At 44.6% G+C, this 24600-nt stretch overlaps 1 protein-coding gene across 1 annotated transcript; it reads left to right on the forward strand.

Moving 5' to 3' along the window:
• Positions 1-10973: 10973 nt before the first annotated feature.
• LOC119649359 lies at positions 10974-11627 on the forward strand. Its single transcript, XM_038051472.1, has 3 exons — positions 10974-11134; positions 11204-11338; positions 11400-11627. The coding sequence occupies exons 1-3, from the start codon at positions 11059-11061 to the stop codon at positions 11540-11542; spliced, it is 354 nt and encodes a 117-aa protein (XP_037907400.1). The 5' UTR covers positions 10974-11058; the 3' UTR covers positions 11543-11627.
• The last annotated feature ends 12973 nt before the right edge of the window (positions 11628-24600 follow it).

The raw sequence follows: 24600 nt of genomic DNA on the forward strand, positions 1-24600 counted from the left end.
GAGGGCCCTACAAATGGTACGAACAAACTGTCCTGTCAAACAAAACGAGCCAGGCAGCTCCATTTTCGAAACAATCAGCGTTTTTGAATCGTAAACACGTTGCTGTAAATTTCCGTGAATAATCTTCGGAAATGAAAGATTCAAGTGACGCTTCACGTGAATTATTTCCGAATTCTAAAAATATTACAATTTCCCTCTCCACGCCAGGGTTGGCTCGTAATAGTGGTTTTAACTCTAATGAGAATTTTAAATGAGCTCCTCTTGTTTGCTGTTCCCCATCCTTCGTGCGCCATTATTTTCACCACCACAGCATCGTCAACATGTTCCTGGGCAGATGGGAAAAAAATCCTTGTCTACAGTCGCACTAGTAAGAACCCTAAGAAGAATATCCTCGTAATTTTATGCCCGGAGAACCTGAAGTGTATTCCTAGAGTGGCAGAATGAATGGCTCAGCAAATGCATCAAGTTTTTCTCGTAAGTGGCTGCCGTCTCGAAATATTCCACAGTTTCTTCTTGTTCGCTCTCGACTGACTCTCCACCCTTAGAATCCAGGCGGGAAGACATGGAGTGGGGGTAAAGGCTGGTGAAAAGCTAAAATAAAGAAAGTTATATTTTTTTTTAGAGGAAGATGGGCGAAAACTAACAAGTTTCTGGAGTGGGAGACGAATTTTATAATTTGTAATTGACAGTGTACAATACAGTGGCCGAATTCCAGAGAACCCTCTGCAAAAAGCCCAACAACTTTCATTCAATCATCTCCGCCCCTACTGCTGGTTTTCCAGGACACCTTTTCTATTTTTGCCCAAGCTGATCCAAACAGTAAATTTCGAAAGACCCCGGCGGTAAAACAGGTTGGTCGAACGTATGGCTTCACCAGCTCCATAGGCTTAGTGCCACTTTGGTAGCGTGATTTACATAAGCGGCAGCAAGCAACAAGGGTCTTTAATGCATGTGACACCTACGAATCCACAGTCTTAATAGCATTCCTTTAATAATGAGTCTGACCACATTTACTAGATACTTGGGGATAGCTTTTTTTGGGATTAGGTGCTGCTGAGGATTGACAATTCCGTAGCCTCTATAGTGATGAAAACTATGAACGATATTGCAACTGTCTGGTTGTGGATAAAATTCGACAGTGGGCGGGTCATTTAATCTGTATGGGTAAGGATGAAAACGAAAACGAAGATGAAGCAGATCCTGCCTCAGATATATGCCAAGGAGTGCAATCGTTCACGAGTTGTTAGCGCAGTTCGATGCGGACACCAGAGCTACCTTAGTGCTCATCAGTGAGCAGTGCCGAAACAAGGACTCAACTTCATGACCCCCTGACATATCAGGGTTCGGGACGTCACCCTCCGCAGGGTTTTTACCTAAGGCTGAGGAGACTTTGTCTGGATTCGCTGTTTAGGGATAAAGCTTTGCAGTGCTTATACTGGTCGATGCCAGGACACTTGAATGGGGCATACCTCACTTAGACTCCAGAGGAAAACGAATCCTCAAAATCGTGGCGAGAACAGGACTGGTAGTTTTAAACACTGGATCCACTTCAACGTTCCGGCACCCAGGCTGCGAAGGAAGCACTCCGGACGTGACCTTCGCGCTGGAGTGACTGGTGTCGCTGGTGGACGAGTGAGGAATTCTGGAAGACTTCTCGGCAAGCGACCATTAATACATTGCCTTCGAAATGGTGGACACAAACTCTCGGTGTGCGCGACCTCGACGCTCTTTCTATACGTGGAACGTTGCGAAGGTGAACACCGGGAAGTTTTCCGAAAATCTTGGAGCAGATGAAGCTGTGCTGGGGATTACTCCCGAGGTTAGTGGCGCTGCAGCTGACACTATCGTAAATTCAGTTATGAACCTGATAACGACGGCCTGCGGAGCAATGGTACGGTTCAGGACGCCAAACAGCTTTTTGGGATATGCAATTGGTGAACCTCTTTGAAAAACCTAAATGTCCGCACTTTCTTACTAAGGCAATCCTTGACCGGATACCGTTCGTTGCATCACTATCCACTCGCTGGCGGACCAGGCCAATTGGTGAAAATCTTTTTCAAACTCTTTTGGTCCATAGACCGCTCTTTTTGTAGAACTGGAGGAATTGTTCTGTACGAGGCCGTAAAAAATGAACTCTGTTGAATAGTAGATCTGTTGAAAATTGGGAAAAGGTTTTGCATAAATCCCTCCCTGAACAACTTTCCTTTAATCTTTTCTGCTGACGTGCTTTCGGAAACGTCCTTCCTTTCAATTCATCTTTTTTACCCTCTTCGGCATCCTTTTCAGCCTTCAAACCGTTCAGAAGTGTAAAATGAAGCTGTCCCTAATCGAGAGCACATTCCATTAAAAAGAACTTATCTCAGAAGTATTTACACTTATTGAGACGAAATTTGGTGGAAAAGTTAGAACTCCACCTCCATGACGTCAGTGGATGTCATCGTTTTACAAGACATTTTGGGGGAGGGGATCTCATATATGCAAGAAAGGGGTGCATTTTTTTTTCACCGAATGCTGTCATGTGGGGTATCAAATGTAAAGTTTTGATTATCGCTGTCCGAAGAAGGTATTGGCTTTGTTATGAACCTTAAAAGGCACCAGTGCGGAGCTATAAAGTGGACACTTACTTCATAAGTCCATTTTCAGAAACTGGTTTTATATGATAATAATAATACAGTCAAGGGAAGCTGCACGATGTCCTAGAAGATCTGTGGTATGTCGATCAAGCCTATGATCCGAAAGCTCTTCTTGGTAAAATTCAAAGAAATCTTCCAACGCTTGAGCCCGTATCACCCTATGAACACTCTGGACTGCTCCATTCCTAGCAGATTCGCCCAGTAGAGTTCTGTACTGTCGTCTTCATTTTTCAGCTGCAGTCATGAACCGATTTCCAATTCCACCGGGTTTTGGTCGGTGGATCCTACTCATCCGTTCCCTTATTACTTACTAATCCAATATAACGAGGAACCCAGGGAAACCAGATCTTATAAACCAAGTCGAATATATCCAGTTGGAGAAAGCATATCTACCTACGACGTGCATTTCCGCCTAGAATATGCTAGTATCCATAACCACTGGTTCAAAGTACGTTCTCCTACGAGAAATGAATCCAGGGCCCAGTCCCACAGCTGTGAGGCATCCGCCAGTGTAACTGATGTTCAGATGCTAGTTCAACCCATAGATCACCGTCGCCCTCTCCCAATTTGCCCTGTTACTTCAACGTCTTTCAAACGAAGCTCCTTGTCGAAATGAAACCTCGTTGCTATGCTTTTGTCCCCGTTCAGAAGCGGGGTAGGCTCGTCTTGATCAACTGCGCCCTTTCCTCGGTCGAAACTCCGATCTAGTTGCAGTCGTGAGGCTTTCAGATCAGCATCCATCATATCAGGCCACCGTTGTTTCGGTCGGCCTTTTTGGTCGTTTACCATCGACAGACCAATATTGGCAAGTGAATTCTCCTTAGTGCAAATTAGATGCTCATATCATCGAAGACCCCTCTCTCGCAATTTTTCCTCGATCGTTGTAACCAGATATCGATCGCAGATATCCTCATTTCGCATGTGATCAAGGCGTATCACGCCACTTGTCCAACGCAACATCTTCGTTTCTATTCCCACAAGACGCCGTTCATTTTATTTTATAGTCGGCCAACACTCAGAACCACAGAGAGCGACAGGGTGGACGACATTGCGGTAATCTTCGGATTTGAAACGTTCGTTGATATGTCGATCATAAAGAACACCAGGAATGCCAATTCATCCAAGTTGCGCTAATGCGTGAACCAGTTTCATAACGTAGTTCTCCATTGGCTGATAGCATTGATCCGAGGCATTTAAATCGCTCAGTTCCGGGCAGATGACTGCCATTGACAGTGATGGTGCCTGGCGACCAAAATTCAATCTAATTCAGGTTCAACCTGGGACCGTGTTGCATGAGGCGATGATTCCATTTTGGGACAAGTTGTTCGAGATCATTTTTGCTATCAGACGTTAGGAAAACATCATCTGCATAAAGCACTGTCTGGCGCTGAACGTTGGATCTCCCGGGTGACAATGTCCATAACAAGAACAAAGAGGAGTGGTGAGAGGGCGTTTCCTTGATGAACACCGGCACAGACACTAAACGCGTTCAGAGCTTTGCTTTTCGGATTGTGGTAGATCAATTTAACCTAGCACACGAGTTTCTCTGGTACTGGATATTGTCTTAAAGCATACCAGATAAGTCCATGTGGCACACCCTCAAACGCTCCAAATCCAGAAATGCAATGTAAAGAGGACGATGTTTCTCAAGGCCTTTCTCCATGAATAACCGCATGATTCACGGTTATTCAAATATTAAGAATGCGTTCAAAAATCTTCATGGTACGGAATAGCAACCGGATCGGACGGTGATTTAAAAATTCTGTCGGATGCCTTTCTTTTTCATTCGAACGGTGGTAAAAGAAGACGAGGCAGACCCTGCCTCAGATGAAGCAACAGCGTAGGTCAGGACGCCAGACAGCTTTTAGGGATATCCGATTGGTGGACCTCTTTGAAAAACCGAAATATCTGCAATTCCTACTTAGCCAGGCTTAGCGCGGGTCAAACTGAAGGCGTTTCCTAGCTTTTAAATAGTAGAACACCCTTGAGGAATTCTTCAGCACGAGGCCGTAATATATGAACTCTTTGAATAGTAAATCTGTTGAAATTTGGGAAGAGGCTTCGCCTAAACCTCTCCGCAAACAACTCTTCTTTAATCTCTTCTCCTAGCGTTTTTCGGAAATGCCCTTTTTTTTCACCCCATCCTTTTTAACTTTTACTTCTTCTTTAGCTTTTAAGTCGTCCAGAAGCGTCAAATAAATCTGTACCTAATCGAGAGTTTTTATATACACATTAAAAAAAATAAACAAAACCCTAAAAAACGTCATTGACGTTTTATACCGTCCCACTAAGGAATCTAACAGAGAACACACTCAATCCCGCAGTAAATATAAAAGGATGTCAAGCGATAATAAATTTAATTGCTTTCATATTCAGCGACGTCTCTGGTGAAATAATAAAACCATTTTAAGGTTTTGTGTGAATCAGGACTTTATTAATTGATTATCTGCCACACGCACTTATCTTGGAAGCGACGACGATTACCTACCTTGTCGTGGTGAGGGAGCTCAGTAAGCAGGATCAACCGGGAAACCAGAAGTGATATCGGAAGCTAAGCAGCAATCAAGTCCCCAAGCCAAGGTGTGACTACTGTGTCGAAGGCTGAATCGTCCTTGAGATTAAAGGGCTCTGCCGAGATTGACTTATTTTCCCCGGTAAAACTAAGGTCATGGTAGCCAGCTATAAAGATATTAAAAACCTAAAATACAAAAGAAAACAGCTGCACTTCGATCATGACGATCCAGCGAAGAGGCAACCCTGAGCTCGATGGAGAACCTTAGCCGAGACTCAGATTGTCCCCTTATTCAAGTGAGACCCAACCCTACTGGAACCCAGTTCTTAACGGATGAGCCGAAGCAGTCCCTCCTTTCAGTGCCACCTGCTGAGACTTAAGACTTAACAACGTAACAGCCCTCGAGAAAATCGCTTCCGGACAAACCGCCTCTGGGGAAACCATCTTGAGGCAAACTGCCTCCGGGAAAAACGCAACCCCCGGTTTGTGCCAATGTTGAAGGAAAAGGCCCGCCGAGGGCATTAGCGGTAAAAGGCAAACCAAAGCGATAGCGATCTTCTGACAATTCCAACTCTTCGATTTAAATGGCTGCAAATAAAACTCCCCCAGCATCGGCCAAGTCCCAATTTGCTGCCACTGCTATCGAAGCCAATGGATGGGTCTTGTATGAAGAGACCAATCCATCCAGTTACGATAAAGAGCAGTGCGAGCAGTTTAGGAGAAAAATCTTCCTGTAAGGGCTGGTCCCGGAGGCATCGCTAGTAACTGCTGCGTGGTGGTGAGGCTGTATGTCAGGAATACCTTTAACTTGGCCAGCTGGGATTGATTTAAGAGCACCCTTGCTAAACTGAGAGTCCCAGTTTACTTAGCACGAATAATCGCAGACAGTTTTTTGGCACGGGACAGACGACGGGCCGAGGGAATATGGTGTGACAGCTGATGTTCCCCAAGGTTCTATACTGGATCCCCTGCTGTGGAACGTAATGTACGACGGAGTGCTCGGCCTTCGCGTACCAAAGGAGGCAACATTCATTGGTTTTGCAGACGACCTGGCGGTGCTAATAGTTGGACGTGGAACTGTATGCAAGCGAAACCATTCACGCCATCAAAGCATGGCTTCAAATGATGGAATTGGACCTGAGGCAAGATAATATGTAGGCGTCCTTATTACCAATCGCAGGAAAAACAACTCTGTCAAAATCCGGGTTGGTAATCATGAGGTCGTTTCAAAATCTATCATCAAATAGCTGGGGGTAATGACCGATCCAGAGTTGAGCTTCAAGGGCACATGGACTACGCGCACGAAAAGGTAGCAAAAGCTAGTTCATGTCTAGCAAGGATGATGCCTAAAATTGGAGGGCCAAAGTCTAGCCACCGACTGCTTATCGCAGGAGTGATGAAATTCATCCTGCTATAAGTGGCTCCTATATGGCTGTGCGCACTGGATAACACAGTGAACCAGGGAAGAGTCAGTTCGGCATACCGGCCAATCGCGCTGAGGGTGTGCAGTGCATATAAGATGGTATCTGGTGAGGCAGTGTGTGTCATCGCGGGGATGACTCCCTTGGATCTTCTAGCGAATAAGGCATACTGCCTTCACCGGCGAAGGAGGACTAATGCGGCGAAAGTGACTGCGAGGAGGACGAATGCGGCGAAAGGCCACAAGGAAGGAGCTGTACAGGAGGCGGCAGCAACGGTAGGATCATCATCATCAACGGCGCAACAACCGGTCTAGGCCTGCCTTAATAAGGAAATCCCTAAAAGCTGTTTAGCGTCCTGACCTACACCATCGCACTATCTCAGGCACGGTCTGCCTCGTCTTCTTTTTCTACCATAGATGTTGCCCTTATAGACTTTCCGGGCTGGATCATCATCATCCATACAGATTAGGTGGCCCGCCCACCGCAACCTGTTGAACCGGATTTTATCCACAACCAGACGGTCGTGGTATCGCTCGCAGATTTCGTCATTGTGTAGGCTACGGAATCGTCTATCCTAATGTAGGGGGCCAAAAATTCTTCGGAGGATTCTTCTCTCGAACGCGGCCAAGAGTTCGCAGTTTTTTTTTGCTAAGAACCCAAATCTTCGAGGAATATATGAGAACTGTCAAGACCCTATGGTGGGACGTTTTGCGTGGAACAGTTTTTATAAGCTGAAAGAGGCTCAGTTGGTTGCCAACAACCGTGCGCTGATTTCAAGATCTCGCGCCGCCTGCTCGATCTGGATGAAGGTAGTTTGTACGTCTCGGGACTTTCTTCCCATGATGTCGATATCGCCGGCATAGGCCAGTAGACTTAAAGAGGATCGTACCCCTCGCATTTACCTTAGCATCACCGATCACTTTCTACAGGGCCAGGTTAAAGAGGACGCATGATAGGGCATTCCTTGTCGCAGACCGTTATTGATGTCAAATGGTGATGACAGTGATCCTACTGCTTTTATCTGGCCTCGCACATTGGTTAGGGTCAGCCTAGTCAGTCTTATTAATTTCGTCGGGATAGTTTTACCTTGGCTATGCTGTCATAGGTGGCTTTAAAGTCGATGAAAAGATGGTGTAACTGATGTCCATATTCAAATAGTTTTTCCATCGCTTGCCGCAGAGAGAAAATCTGATCTATTGCTGATTTGCCTGGAGTGAAGCCTCTTTGGTATGGGCTAATGATGTTCTGGGCATATGGAGCTATCCGGCCTAGCAAGATAGTGGAGAATATCTTATAGATGGTACTCAGCAACGTGATACCTCTATAATTGCTGCACTGTGTGATATCTTCCTTTTTATGTATGAAACAGATAATGCCTCGTTACCAGTCAGCAGGCATTGATTCGCTGTCCCACACATTGCGCCCTGGTCGCCTCCATATTTAACCAATTCGGCTGTAATTCCATCGGTTCCTGGCCGCTTATGGTTTTAAGCCGGTGAATTGTACGGACTGTTTTTTCTCCGCTTGGTGGTGGCACCATTTACCTGTCGTCTTCAGTTGGCGAGACTTCCAACTCGCCGATATTTTGGTTGTTGAGCAGTTCATAAAAATACTCAACCCATTGCTCCAATATGCCCATTCTGTCGGAAATCAGATTTCCCTCTTTGTCTCGGCAGGACGAGCACCGAGGTGTATAAGGCTTCATCCTGCTGACTTGTTGGTGAAACTTCCGCACCTGGTACGGTTGCTCTCTGTACTTTTCTAGTTCACAGACTTGTTGGTTCTCCCAGGCTTCCTTTTTCCGTCTGTGAAGTCGCTTCTCCGCTCGACGGAGTTCGTGATAAGTCTCTGCGCGTGTCCGCATTCTTTGAGACTGCAACATTACTCGATATGCAACATTCTTCCGTTCCGTTGCTAGCTTACATTCATGGTCGAACCACTCGTCCCGACTTTTCTCGTGGCTGGAGACAAGTACGTTTGTGGCCGCATCAATGATAACGTTCTTCAGGTGGTTGTGAAAATCGTTTGTTGATGCTTCATCTCCAGGACATCTACTCAGAAGGGATTGTAGGTGCTATTGTAATTCGAGCCTTGAGCACCATGTCAACGAGATAGTGATCCGACCCTACATTGGCCCCCCTATATGTTCTGACATTAATCATGGCTGAGAGATGGCAGGACCCTCTTCAGGGTCAGCCGCGCACCCTCCCACATAATGTAATCCCTTGCGAAGACGCAGCCCTTACAGCTAGGAGGAGTTTCCTCTTAAACTACTCGTACTGCTTTATATCGTAGCCGGATAGATTGGTGTCGCCCTACAAGACCCATTCATCGGCTTCGATAGCCTTGGCTGCAAATGAAGATTTGGCTGTTGCTGGCCGAGCCTGTTTTGCAACTATTTGAGTCGAAGGGTTGGGATCGTCAGAAGATCGCTACCGCTTTGATTTACTCTTAGCCGCAGATACCCCAGACGATCCGTTCTCTTCAACATTGGCACAACCCGAGGATTGTATTTTGACCGGGGGCGGTTTGCCCGAAGCTTTTTGCCCGAAGGCATTGTTTTACTGGCAGGTCGTTGCTCGGAGGCTATTTGCTGCCCGAAGACAGATGTTTACCCGTAGGTACGGCTTTAGTTTCAGCTGGTGGCGACGATTAGAGCCAGGGGTAATGATTGATGACAGAAAGGAACTGCTCCGGCTCGTCTGTTAAGGACTGGGTCCTGATAGGGTAGTGGAGAATCTGGGTCTAGACTTAGGTCTTCCATGGAAGAGTTCAAGGTTATTTGTTTTCGTTTGTACTTTAAGTTTTTAATTCCTTCATAGTTGGCTGCGATGGCCTTAGTTTTATCGGAGAAAATATTTCGATCTTGGCAGGACCCCTTTTTGCCGAGGCAACGCCAGTTGAAACTGAGGGCCCCCTGGCACCCAGAGTTCATCGTTCCCGGGCAGATAATCCCTGTGACCATTCAACCTTCGACACGGTAATCCCACCTTCAGGTTTTCCGGAGGATCTGAGCTCCCTCACCACGATAAGGTCGTACTATGCATAATTACTTCACAAGTTGAAGCCAGGCCGTTTTATACCCCGATGGTTACCATGACATAAATCGACGAATTACGATTTAATTGCTTGCCATTGCGCTAGATCTGGCCCTCGCACCTTTCTTGATTCCTCAACTTGATTTTGTCTTATAGGATGCAGATTGCGCGAAAAGATCTTTTGTAATACGTTAACAAACTCTGTAAGGATATGGCACAAAAGTTAAGACGATCCTGTTTCAGCTCCCTTTACTTTTAGCATACAAAAAAATTGTAACAAGACGAAATCCTTCTCCTAACACTGACATCCCCTATACATTGCCCCAATTGACATTCTCACCACTGATGATGAGAAATCTGCGGGTAGTAGACTATGATAAAACTACCTACAACTCCCCCAATTCACTTCTCCATGTGCCAACTATACAGAGTCAAATGGGTCAAGCAGGTGATGAAGTGCACGGATCTCCGTGAAGTGGATGAATAGATTTTTCCTTGGTTCTCGTGGTTGCCATCTGACGACGAGGATTCCCATCCAACCACGGTACCAACAAAACAATGTGCTGCACAGCAGTACACCTTCGAACCTGACTAGTGTGAAAAACTTTAAATAATCCTAATCCGATTTAATTTATTTTGAAAGAGCTGCATTGCTTGATGATGGTAATTAATTTGTAGTGATAGCAGTTGTATGGGGGTGGATTTTCGCTAACGTTTCTAAAAGTCGATTTCAGGGGATGTGAATGGCGTCTGATGACGATTTAGAAGATTTAAACTGGGTTAAAAGTAAATTTATTCAGTGAGAATGGGAGACAGTGGCAGGTACAGATGCATCTCTATTTGCTCATAAATATTCAAATGGAGGAAGATACGTATTTCTGTATTTGGATAAACTGGGATTTCTACGTAGGTTTCAAATGGATAATATGCATACTAACATTGCCGGCACCGAAAGTACGGAAAGAGTATCCCCAAAAATGCTAAATTGATCCCCGATTGTCTAAAATGCAGCAATTATCTGAAGGTGAAAAACAATCTACTTCAGATTACTCAACAATAGGGTCACGGATTCCAACCCTTGTTGGAGTCAATTGGTTCCTTATCTCTACTACCACTTCCGATCCAAATGTCTGAGTAATGTTTCCAGAAAACTTCAAAACATATCTAATGCTCTTGAAATTATCTGAATCATATTGAATATCTTAGATTGTAGCTTTCGAATTATATCATTCCCCATTCTGTCCAAACAATAACAAGCTGAGTACTCCAATTGTTCCAAAAACGCCGCTTATCAAATATTATGCTTGATAAGATTGACAACTTATAGACGTAGGTAATGGTCGCATAAATTTCATATAAATTGATAGAGAATTGATACCAGTTTTACAGTAACCAATCGTGAGGAAACTATCATAGACACCGTCAATAAGTTCACATTGAGACAGGCATTCAAAATGGTATCCAAGCTCCAAATATCATCAGCCCTCTGCCTTGTGGTCCTGGTGACAGTGACAGTTGGGCAAAACAGTGGTAAGTAGGGAAGCTATCTTTATCTCAGAATTTGTATCTTTTTATGTCTTCAAACATATTTAATTGCAGATCAAATACCCGATCCAGGCATATGCGTTGGAGTCAACGCGGATACTCGCTGTAGTTTGAGTTGCCTCATGTACTCTAAATACGTAGAAGGCTATTGCGAAGATGGATTTTGCCACTGTCAAGGCCGTAAACCTGGTAAGTATCTTCAGTAATTAATTCCATGTCAACGTTCATATGAATTTTTCTTTAACTTTAGTGCCTCCGTCAGCGGATCCAGTCCCTTACGGACGATGTGCTTCAGTGGATGGAGATGGGAAATGTAATTTGACGTGCCTGTTCTTCCAGAAATTTAAGGAAGGATTCTGTCAAGACGGAGTCTGCATGTGTTCTCCGAAATAAACATAACTGCGTGCCTTACAGTGTCATACAACTCATTGGACTCGAATTTCGTTTTGATTAAAATAAAGGAAACTAGTAGAAAAGTGGTTGCTTTTTTGTGTCTATTATCTCAACTCTGCAGAATTTCAAATATTCCCGAGGTACCTAGAATCCTCCTCTATGTTTTTTTAAGGTTCTGCGCAATGGATAATAATGGACGTTATGAGTTTGTAGACGGTTGGTAAGTAGGTGATCGATCTTGTGTCTGCGGGGTCCTGCACCGTGTCCTTCTTAGGGATAAGGTAAGTAATCCCCGCAGTGAGGAAGGGTGGAAATTCCTCCGGCCGACTAATGACTTGATTTATGCTGTGTGCCAACCCACTACTAGCGAACTTTTCGTACCAGAAGTTCTGCACCCAATCCACACCTGGGCCCCTACAGTTCTTCGAGGTGTCTATGGCTCGTCCAACTTCCTCTTCGGTAACATCCGCAAAATTCATGCCAGGCGTATTGGTATAGCGGAAGCCTTCGGCGGTGATCCACTCAGCACTCAGTAACCCCCAAAGTCAGCCCCAGTATTCTTTCGCTTCCGTCACCGAAAGCTCTACTGTGTGGACGCTCTGTTGGAATTCGTTGAGAGATGTGAAAAATCTGACTTTCGCTATACCATCGTAACCAACTGCAAACGACAGAAAGTTTCTGCTTTAGTGTGTCCCGAATTTTAGCTACGTGTCTCATTTGGGATAGCATAGTTCCTGTAAACCCTCTGCACTTTATTCTTCACCCGTCTGCTGGCATTTCCAAAGCTGTGTTGCGTCACCCTAGCAAAATCCTGCCTTAGTGAGTCGTGCCGACGTTCCAAACGAATTTTCGGTCACTTAAATCAATAACACGAAAGCGAACCTTCTGGCCGTGCAATCTGACAGTCGTAACTGCAACAAGTGATTGTAGTTGCAGCAGCGACATATCAGCACACAGTTGAGATACAATCTCATCATTGACTTTAGATAGAATTCCCGGAGTTGCTGGAGATGCACAAAGCCTGACCAGGTAGGTCTATGCAAAGGATCCATTTCCGAGAATTCTATACACTCTCTTTGGAATTCGCCTCGAACCTCAGCGGAGACTTCAGCTGGACGGTGGAGAAGAGTGCTTCTGCGGGTACTGAAACTATTCTCTGCAATGCGGTTGCAATGGTGTTGTTGACACCGCTGCCTCTGCCTCCATCGGCTCTCGGTTACCAATGCCCGCGATGACTTCAAGTCGAACACGATGACAGCCGGAATTGTGTCGCTGCAACTTATAAAGCGGCACTGGTCTGCAACTCGCTGCACAGTCACGTGCGCGAGTTGCGGGAAACGCTCGAGGAATCTCTAGTACGACAAGTAAGATTTTGTACCCGCCCCCGCCGTTATTTCGTAGTAGCAGCGGATGATGAAGAGCTTCATTTCCTCAGTCTACTTCATTCGCTGCCCATGCGAACCTGCTGAAGTGGTCGCCACAGATTGTGGCGAAACAGCTGCAGCAGGCAGAGCAATGCTCTTAGTCGTCTTGGCGCCTAGACGTCGACTCACCTCACGACTAGCGGTTTTGACGCCGAGCTGCCTATTACCGGAGCCCAACCCAGTCACAAAGTCAGACGACTCCCGCTGGTTACCCGTACCGGATCTTAAATTTCTTCTTCTTCTCATAAATGGATTTGCAATTTGGTTTGGTGATACCTTCCTCAGTGAGTAATCTGCAAAACTTCAAAGTTCCTGCACTTTTCTCATCTACCCCCTGTGACGCTGCGGTGGCGTACAGCCATTCAGACTGAAGCTACCCATCCCTCCTCCTTTCACAACCGGGCTTGGACCCGGCTACGGCGAAGTTATTTACTTTTATTTTATTCATTTTTTATTATTCATAAAAAGATGTATCTTAAAGAAAAGAGTAATTTTCTAGATGTAACAGGGCAAATTAGGGGTAATGGAGTGTTTAGAAAAGATAAGAAAACCTTAGATATGTGTAAAGTTCGGGTAAAATTAGATGCAAAATAATACAACTGCGATTTTTGTAGTTGGGGCCAGGCATCTCTTTTATATGATGAAATTTTAGGTGGGAACTTTCTACGAGGCTATTATTGATTGTGTTGCTGGAATTTTGACAGTGTCAAGAAAGGCGTGCAGGCAGATGAATATCCGTCACTGTGGAGAGCGTGAGTGTACTCAAAGGATTGAAGAAATTACTGATGATGACGGAGGGGAAATATTTCGGTTATTATTTCAGGAAGATTGGACAGTGAATGCTTCTTCAGTAATAGGTAAGACGGGGGAAGAAGGTTAGTATTGAAGAAACTATGACTAAAGGTACCATACTATAAACGAGGAAAGGGTGCGGGAGAGAGTAAAAACCCGGAACAGTTTAGCTTCTGGATAGTGGTAAAACTGCATTCAGTTTTATGTATCAGCACCAACAGTACCGACATTTTTCCAGTCTTTGCTTAACCAGCTCATAACATGGTTGCAGGTTATAAAATGCTTGGTATACCAGGACGATGGGGCTGAATTTGCTAAAATCTTGGATGAGTACAAACCGAAATTGGGGGAGATGTTTAAGCGATTATACCCGATTCGAAACTGACGGAGTGACCTTAACGACTTGGAAGAACGTCTGGACTGGCCCCCTACCAAAACTGAGTTTATCTCGGCCACGTTGGTTAACTATTGAAAAGTAGAAAAAAGTCCTCCTTATGTTCATGGATGTCCTATGAACATAAGGAGCGGTTGAACTTTTTCTTGTAGCCCCTCTAGTTCCTGCAGAGCTACCACTTCCTCTCATTCGTAAATCTTAAGAACCTGAAATCTTTCCTAATGAGGGGAGAAAGGAGATGATCATTTTAATACCTGTCTTGAGTGCAACAAATAAAATGATGTTGGCGTGCCTCCCTTCGTCCTAGCCAGCACCTAATTATGTGGTGTCTACGGCTTTGCGATATGTGCAACATTTCGTTCACCTTGTCCAGTGACAATCTGACGAAGGAGTGCATTTTCTAACATGCAGCATTTTTTGCTTTTTCTCATGTTTTAGCACCAAACTTCTCAAATACACTCCTTTCAATTTCCTGACTCCCATCCCAGCATTGACTTTAAATTTAATTTTTGAAATGATTAATTTATTTATCATTTTCATAATTTTGTTTATTGAGGAGGTAGAGCATCAGCCTCCCAACCTCACTGCTCTAAGTTCGAATCGCAATCGTCATGGGCGTCTTGTGTCTGCTTGGCTGCAGTGATATCAGCTGCAGAGTTTTCAGATAGTGAAACACAAGCACAATCTGACTATGTGAACGTCCTATTCTCCACCAAAGATTGAACAAGGAACACCGTAAAATTGTGTTTATAAAACACAGCCACTTTGTACTCTTCCCCAAAACTTTACGATTGAGGATGCGATCTGTAGTGAATTTTCCCTCCCGATTTCGGCACTCGGGTCCGGAATTTTACCGTCTCACGCGCTGTCGAACCGTTTCTTTTAAATGAACAAGGACATTTATTTTGGCTCAGACAGTGCATCGCATCCCAGAACTTGAAAACTGCGAAAATCATCCGGAAAGAGGAAGACGTTTTCTCTTTGTACACCAAGCGTTTTTACACGAATAATCTCGATCTATTTGGCTCTTTGCGGGACTCCCTCGGATTCAAGTATTGCCTCACGATCGGCGATAGATTCAGGTAGTATTCTGAGGCAATACTTCCGAGAGAGATTTCTGCAAAATTATGCTGTGAGGCCTTCTATCGAGAGTTGATTCCAAACTTCGGTGTGCCGTCTGTTATTATCACCGACCAGAAAATGTAGTTTGAGTCCTCCCTTTTCTCGGCCCTGTCAAACTGCTCAATTTCAAACACCTCCAGACAACCACAAACCAGCCGCAATCCAATTGGAAGCTTGAAAGACAACCCTTCTTCGCTGCAAGTCATTCCGATCATTTCTCTTGTGGTAGCAGTCGATTGGAATTCTTCTAAGATTTTACCTGGAATGATACTAGGTACACCAAAATCGATGAAAAGGAGGTTGAATAGGAAACTAAGCTCCACACACTAATCCACAATAATCAGGAGGGTATCAATTGGTCGGATCAGAAGCGGAAACCAGTCTTCCTCTGCGGTTCAAGATTTCAAGACCACAAAACAAGTCCCGGAAATTTTCGGTTTTGGGTTGTACGCGACAGAATTCCTCTCTCTTTCCGTCTTACTTGTAAGTTTCGATCCTAAACTATATTTCCCATCACATATGACTAGACTTCTCAACAGCTATCTCCTCTTTACCGGGACTGATTTAGAAGTATCTTGATGATTTACAATCCGACCACAGATTCCTCTGAACCCAAGATCGATTACTCGGTAGATTACCAATCGGACTTTGAAGCAGCCTCGTCAACACTGACCATCTCTTCGCTGACTGCCCTCGCTAAAATCAACCCCATAGACAATGTTACCTTGAATTTTCAACATTTTCAATTTCGACTAAGGGTGCATACCTTAATCGGCTGAAATCCGTTGCCAGATTGCGCCTTAAATGGAGTTTTCTTCATTAAAATATTTATAAATTATAACGCAATTGGAATTGAAACCACCCCCTCATTCTTGGCGATACGGTTGAAGTAACAGTTAAAAGCAAGCTGGGTTTCCACATTGAGTCCAGCTTCCGTTTGATAGCAAACTGGATCGTCGGAATTAGATTCGCCAATTCTCTTCGCCAAGAAATTGTTAAATCGCCATCTAGCACATCATGCCGGTACTGACCTAGTCAGTTTTTGTTTCGCTTTTCAACCCTTTCTTTGGTCGCTGGAGAGTTATCGTCAGCGCTCGATTACCAAGAGATCAAACCATCGAAGACGACTTCTTTCTCCATTATGAATCCAACGACAGTCGTGACCATCCTGATTTAGAATTACATCACTAATCCAACGCAATATCTTTGTCTCTACTAACGCGAAGCGACGGTTATTGCTTTCGCTGCCCAGTCTGTTTGAGGACGCCAGGACGAACAAAACTGAGGTAGATTTTGAATTTGAGGTATTCGTTGTTGCGTCAACTGCAGCGGACTATAGCGCTGTTCAACGCAATTTCATCCAAGTTGCGCTCGTAAAAAAAGTAGTTTCATATTACATTTCACCACGACGGTTTGGCAAGATGTTGGGTACTAACTATGAAAGCTGGGGGTGCACAAAAAGAAGGCTTAAGTGGATTATTTTTAACCATAAGAGTCGTGTTCTTGTTATATCAAAGGCTGAAGGATCAGGTGAAAGTTTTCCGTCAAACGAGGTATTCCAAAAGCTATATGTTCGGTAATACGTGCTTAGTCAAACCATTTATTTTATTTCTTACCTTTTACGACGAAAATCCGGTCTTATTGTCCAGCCCCCTCCGGTGCAGATTTAAACAAAATAACTTATGACACTGAAGCGATGAAGCGGACGGATATAAAGTATCTAGAATTTAAGGCACCTTCCCAATAGTAAAGAGAAAAACAATCGCTTGTTGACAGTTGGTTTTTTAAAAATGCATTGAGGTATTGACAGTCTTGAACAATTAAAATTCGGCCCCTTAAAGTGGCTAACGGTTGTCCACTAATGGTTGACAGTAGTCAGGCCATCGTGAAAATTTTCCAATCTTTAGGGTTATTTTCAGGTTTTGCGACTCGATGCAAGATGGGCAAGTTGAACATTTGGACTGACTAAGGCCAGTCACGAAGGAAGAGCTGTCCCAAAATAAGAAGAAAGCTACAAAAGAGGCTGTTCTGGTCCGAAGAAATCAGGAAAGGAGGGAAATTAGTGGACTAAAATATAATGGCTCAAGCACCACAATCAAAGGATGGAAGATCCACGACGGATGACATTCCCGTCAGATATCCTAAACTACTCGTCTCGATGAAACGTGACCTATAGGCCTAACATCGGCATTCCAGACCAACCGTTTAATAAAAAAATAGTGCCCTACGTAGAGCCGAACATTCATTGTTTCACCCAAGTGAAGCTGTGGGAGATCTCCACTTCCGGCACCAAACTTTACTCTTGGTTTGCTGGGTAAAGAAGGCAACAGTCCTCAAGCTAGGCTGGACGTACAGTTCGCTCAGTTTGGAGCTCTTGCCTAAGAGGCATAATTTCGTAAGCTATTAGCCTGGCAGAATTCACTGGAATTACCACTCTTAGGTAGCTTTATGCTCCTTTTTGTCCTTCCGAACCCCCATGCTAAATGAATAGCTTATCCATGGGTGAAGACACGAAACGGAGTGGATTATCGTTGGAAATACCAGAGCAATGGACCTATGTCATGCCATGTGGTCTTCATATTTCAACGACCTCTCGCCTGGTTTTTCCCGTATAGATTTCACCCAGGATTTTTTTCTCCAGGGCTCTATTCTCTGTAAGATAGCAACTAGTCACTTTTCAGTTCCTGAAGATGGTCTTGGAGTCCAGCAATGTACAGGGGAAACGCGGTATTTCCAAACATATAGCGCTTTGACTAGCTTTCATTTCTTATTGCTAAAGACATGGGCGACATATCTTTAGTATCCCATGTATCTATTGTTATTACACTTTGGACTGAGATGAACTATCATTATTCACTATTAAGGATTTCCTAAATTATAATAACCTTCTTTAGGAAGCAATTTTGCCTATACCGAGTGCACCTTTTGATAGAAGATACTTGCGCGCTTCAGTCAGTTTTTCCCTGGTTGCTGCCTGGTAACCGTTTCCCGGCAATCGCCTATCAATTTCGGATATATTTCGGTGAATCTATAGATGAAATGCGGAAAATACGTCATATGAGTCTCGGAGCGATTAAATGGGTTCACATGGGCAGGAGCCGCCTTTGCATCCGTCAGTTCATCAAAATGCGCAACTAGTCGAAGCGATCACCAACTGCTCCATGCAAAAATTTGGGAATTCCGCCCCGCAGCTATGGTTTAAGCAAATCGAGCCGGACTTTATGGCTCACAATATGCTCTGACAAAACAAGGTATGACTGAGTTGTATCAATTTGAGAGCAGAGATTATACAGGAGTTCGCTAACCTACTCCTTGTTTCTCCAACTATCTGGAAGCATGAGCACCTTCGGCGAACCGCCACTTTTACATACCTCGGTGATAAAAAACCCGCTCAGCATAATTTTCTCCCCGTTTTCGACCTTCTGCCTATACCCATCGGCGTCTGTTTGAAAGCAGGATAAAGGTGTAATTTAGGTTCCTGCACGAGCAATGTATCGTGGACCCTCATCCAATCGGTGAACCAGCCCGGTCTATTTCGCTTCGAAGGCAGAAGGTTTCTGGCAGGATACGGGGGACAACGGGCAACTACATGCCTGTACTACCCCGTGTCAATCCACACTATCGATTGTTGAGGACCTTCTTCACGAGATCGGAAGAAAAATTGGCTCTGTCGTATATTTTCGCAAACTTTTTGTCAAATTACAATCACCCAGAAGGCCAATACGAAGGATGGTCATCCAAATCCCATTCGGTCTCTTTAGCTTTACACGCTCATCGATGGACCAACGCAACGCGCAATGGACTATCATCCATTCCATGTGGAAGATGCAACTTGGATGACACTTTGATCACCTCGAAATATTTGAAATTCTCCGAGCAAGGTTTAGGCTTAACCTTGACATGTGCGCCCTCGGTAGAAGCCAGGTTGAATATTTCGGCTACATGGTTTCCCGAGAATGGAATCAATTCTCCGGCACAAGCGATCCAAGCCATCGAGAGTTTATCGTTTTCCCGGAATGTTATTCGTTGTCTTTAAGGACCGCCAACTGGTACGCGTGTTCTGGTAATCGCCCAGCGGTGTAATTTTCATGTCGCAGAAATTTATTTTGAGAATTTTGAGAGAAATAAAGGTGTGTATTATGATATACGAAGTAATTCGAAATATAGGCCCCAAGGATTTGGAGACTGATCAGATTTTCAAGGATTCGAAATAAGGGTTTCCAGGTTCTTAAGAACCTGATTATAATTAGGACGTATAAATATTAGATGCTACCAAGGGAGCTAAAACTAACATCCTTCGACCATTATACTCCTGAAGGCATCCAGCCGGACGCAGTCAGAGTGATAGAAATTTCGAGCTTCTGGTTTCCAAAAACAGTTAAGGATATAAGAAGATTCTTGGCGACGTTAAACTTCGACCGTCGTTTCTTTCCCAAGGATGCTCACTATTAATCGATGCTTAACGCCTATCTGTCTGCCCTGAAGCTCGAAGGCTCCCGCCTGACAGCGTGGTCACCAGAGGCAATTCAGGCGTTTAGTATTATCCAGCAACACCTGGTGGAAGTTACATTTCCGGCATACCCTCAGGAAGGTGTAACTCTAGGCGTGTTTGTCGGTACTTCAGGCACCGCTGTCGGTGTTGCCACTCAACAAAAGGTGAACCAAATCTGGCAGTTTTTGAGCTGCTTTCCCGAGCAGCTGAAGCCTGTTCAATGGAACCACAGCTTTTGCAAACGGCAGTTATTATCCTTGTACCTCGTAATTAAATACTTTCAGTGTTTCCTTCGAGAGTAGCCGATCATGGTGTTCACGGACTATAAGCCACTCACCTTTACTTTGAAACAGAAGTGTGCGCGCTGTCGAACCGTTTCTTTTAAAAGTTCATTTGCAGGTTTAAATCGCGTTCGTTAGGTTCGCGCAACGTTCCTGATTCGTATAATTTTCAGGTTCCAGTGCGGACCCACGCATCGGCTAAGAGCATGTGAAGTTGTTGTAAAATGACGAGGGAGACCTGAAAGGCTCAAAGGATCTCTCCACACTGCCAAGCCTGACTAGCATAGAGGCAAGTAAGCACGTTTCGACTGAGCACTTCGGTGAAGCATCAGTACTTCTGGAAGAACCTTTACCGCCAAATTCGCTCATCCCTTGGTCATCTCTAGTAATTAACGTATTAGAACGACCTCCGTTCGGCCAACGACTAATCACATTGAGCTATTTCAATCGAGAGAGAACAGACTGGTTTCCATTCGGTTTCACCATGGATCCTCCTTTACCGAAGGTCAGTATGGGCAGAACAGTTCCTCAAAGAGGCAGTGCATATAATGGGGAGCTGTAGCCAAGATACAGACATAATTTAGTATGAGCAATCGTGTTACTGATTTTACTAGTATAGCCAAGGTGGACTCCTGGGTTGCATTCAGTTAACCAAAATGATTTCATCTCTCTGAAGCATAGCCTCATTGAAAAATTACGCAAGAGAAAAAAGGATAAATAAAGATGAGAAATTGATACTCAAGATTCGAGGAAAAAGAAATTGCCGCAAAGATTAAGTTGGTGTAAAATTTAACTAAAATTTCTGGTCTTTTCAGTGTTACATTTGTAATTTGACACTCAAATCTATAATACGTCAATGTTATCTGTTTAATCGAAGAGACCATATTCTGCATTGGTCATTCCTCCTTGATGTGGATTAGTGCACGATATGCATTCCTAATGTCATTACTGAAATTACCAGCAATCACGCTAGCTCCCTTTGAAATTGCCGAGAGTCGAAAACCGAGAAAATTAATCGAAGAACACTTGACGAAACACCCTTCCTTCTGGTTCTACCAATTAACCAAGATAGTGCGCACCACATACCTAAGTAAATAAATAGACCATGTTCACTTTTAAATAGTAATTCGCAATCAAATATCCTTCCGATAAGCTAAATTACCTCGCCACCCCTTCCGTAAACATCACATCACAAGGAACATCATCTTCAGTCCCCCCCCTCCTGTGAAAGCAAAGACTTTTCTCTATCACATTGCAAAGTAGCAATTCATATCTGTCGTGTGTTCGCTTGAACTGAGAGATTCCTAAATCCTGAACTCTGCTCCGAAACCTGAAACTTCCTTGTGATATCAATTTCAGTATGTGTAAAACTCAAACCAAAATCACAAAGTGTGACGCCCATTTCCATTAATCTGTCATTCATGCTAATAGCATGCTCGCTCCATCATTCCGTGCAAAAACTACCCCCAAAGTGTGGTTACTAGAGGGGTTGTGAGTTTAGTGCTCAAGTAGGGGGGAGCGACAATTCATGAGCCATGAGGTTCCTAAGATACCCCCCAAACTTCGATGATACCATACAAACGGAACTTACCTATCTTCCGTCCTAGATACATTACTACTATCTGAATCCTGGTAGTCTTAAGCCTCCTTGCTGCTGGCTTCAACTGATTTATATCTAGATAATATGTTCTGGGTAGTCAACGGGAGGACATAGTGGGAAGTCGACGAAGATATGTACACACACATTACGGGACCTTCCTAAATCCTTCAAGGGAGCGACGAAAATGTGAGATGGTTAGTACTAGCGAAACTTTCACTTCCTCTAGGTGTCATCATTTTCGTGTGTACTTTCATATTATAATGATTTACATGAGCACCGCTGGCTGAAGGTAGACGCCAGGCAGAGCGTTAGGGAAGTTTGGCGAAGTTTCGTAAATGAAATAAGATGGTAGCACCGTTAATGATCATCATCGCCATCGCCGTCGTCATCATCAATGATGATGGGTACATCCAAATAAGTAAAGTCGGCCTACACGTGGATGCGTACGTAGGGGAGGAATGGATAAAGCAGAATTCATGGACACTTTTCGCTGAAAAATAAATGTCATCCACATAAGAATATCATCTCCAAAAAGTCTGAGTTTCAAAAACGGAGGAATGTTTTAGTGTAGAAGATTTGGTCTTTGCTGCAATCATTCATGACAAACCCCCATCGTGTTATAAACCCATGATGTGGTTGCAAACCGTCTTCAAATGGAATTTTCACGTCACCTTGTGGCATTAAGGACCAATAAAAAAAAAGACTTAACCGAATAACCAGCCCAACGTTCCCGATTTAGTCCTGACAAATTTCAGTCCTTGAGATTCACTAGCTCAATGACTTGTTTGTAAAATGCATCGCGATACGAAAAATGGCGTATGCAGTTACCATAAGTTTCAAGGACTAAAGCGGTGGAATGTTGCTGCAAATTATATAGGTCTAGGTGGAAAAGCTTCAAGCCTATCAGAGCAAGATGCAGAAATTTAGGCCCGGTCGCCACTAATCGGCATCTCATAGACACCAGTACCAGGATTTATCCTTTTCATCACGCTTAAGATCAATTGCTCTTGCTCTGGAGGATCTCCAGTGGAAATTCTGAAATCCACCAGTCAAGTTGTAGGATCTAAAGATAACTGTGCCGATTTTCGGGACAGCAGCAGCTTTGATGAAGCCAAAGGTCCTTAACTTACCCATATGACTAGCTCCCAACCTGAACCAGATGGATAACCCGTAGGTGAATGTCGGCCGAACCAGAGTAAGATAACAAATGATCTTTACCTTTCGGCTAAGATGTGAAGTATAAAAGATTCTTTGAAAGTGAAACCTTAACACCAAGACGCACAGCCAGGCATCTAAGGCTATGCCTTCAATTCTTTCTCAAATTCGTGCCGGCATACGCCACGGAATTCCGAAACAGAATCGTTTCCCAATACCGCGCATTGATTTTCTTCCACCAGCTGTTCGTAAAGAACCTGATGTGGTTGAACAGTTCAACCTGCAACTCAACTACCTTATTTGTGACGTGTAAGCTATCAAGTTGTCAGCGAAGGCAACCAACGACCCTTTTGGGGATTTACTAAACTCGAACATATTGTACTCCAAAAAGTGTCAGTTCTCCTCGCTTTAATCCCTTTACCTGTAACACATAATATTCTCTCTTTAAAGTCAGTCTATGATGACAGAGTCACTACACTCAGCACGCTACCTATCATCGCTTCGATGCGACTGAAGGCGCTTGAGGATCAGCTCATTCAGGTCTCCTCTATGCCTCTAAGGCGAGGCACTTTTTTTTTTGTACGTACACGGAGGTGGAAAATCTTAGAAAGACACGTCCACCGCAGCTCCGCCGCCCGAACGGCGGAACAACAGCGGGCGCGTGTGGGATTCACACCCACTAAAAACCACCCCCGGTCTCTCCAGCCCCAGCCCCGCGGGACCACCATTGAGGTATTACGGGGTAGGTTTGCTCTTAGGCACCCATCCTTCTCCTATTTGCAGCTTTCCTCCTTCTTTGTTCTTTCAGCAACTCCTCCTGCATTTGGATGATTGCGGAGCTAACCGCAAGCCACTTCTCCTCGGACTCCAGCATCTCAGTAACCAAGCTCTCCGGGGTCCCAGTCCTGCCCAGCACCTGGTTTAAGCTCCGTCTCTCCATCGCAAATCGTGGGCAGTGAAACATCACATGCTCTGGATCCTCCGGTATGCCATCGCATCTGGGACAGTTCAGAAAATCATCCAACCCAAAGCGGTGCAGATACTGCCTGTAGCAACCACCGTGCCCCGTGAGGAACTGGGTAATGTGGTAGTTGGTATCCCCATGTTTTCGCTCAAGCCACACCCTAATGTTGGGAATGAGCCTGTGCGTCAACCGACCTTTCGCAGACTCGTCCCATCTGCGTTGCCAGAGATCAAGCGACTCTGACCTTGCCGCATTTCTACGCTGTGCATGCCCCTCCATATGTCTTGCATTGTACAGGACACTCATTTCTTTGGCCAGAATGTCAACCGGGATCATGCCTGCCACCACCAATACTGCCTCATCTGATGTGGTTCTAAAAGCACTGCAAACCCTCAAAGCCATCCGCCGGTAAACCGAGTTCCCCTGTTTCCGTCTCTGAGAGTTTGGAAGCGCCTCTGCCCACACAGGCGACGAGTAGAGCAGGATGGAGCGCACCACTCCGGCTAGCACCAACCTCCGGCAATGTTTCGCGCCACCAATATTTGGCAACATTTTTGCAAGTGCCGTGGTGGCACTGGCTGCCTTTTGGCATGCATACTCTAGGTGCTCCCTAAAACTCAATTTGGTATCAATTATTACCCCCAGGTATTTGATAGCCGGCTTTGATACGACCGTATGTCCACCGACCTCCACTTTTACACTGTTATTTTTCCTGCGTTTCGTTATTAAGACCGCTTCCGTTTTCACGTCCGCCAAGGTCAGCCCGGCCTTTTCTAGCCAGGACTTTACCGCTCTCACTGTTTCCGTTGCGTAAACCTCCACATCTTCTGGGTG

This window comes from Hermetia illucens, chromosome 2 (assembly GCF_905115235.1).
Source record: "Hermetia illucens chromosome 2, iHerIll2.2.curated.20191125, whole genome shotgun sequence".
Taxonomy (NCBI): Eukaryota; Metazoa; Arthropoda; class Insecta; order Diptera; family Stratiomyidae; genus Hermetia; species Hermetia illucens.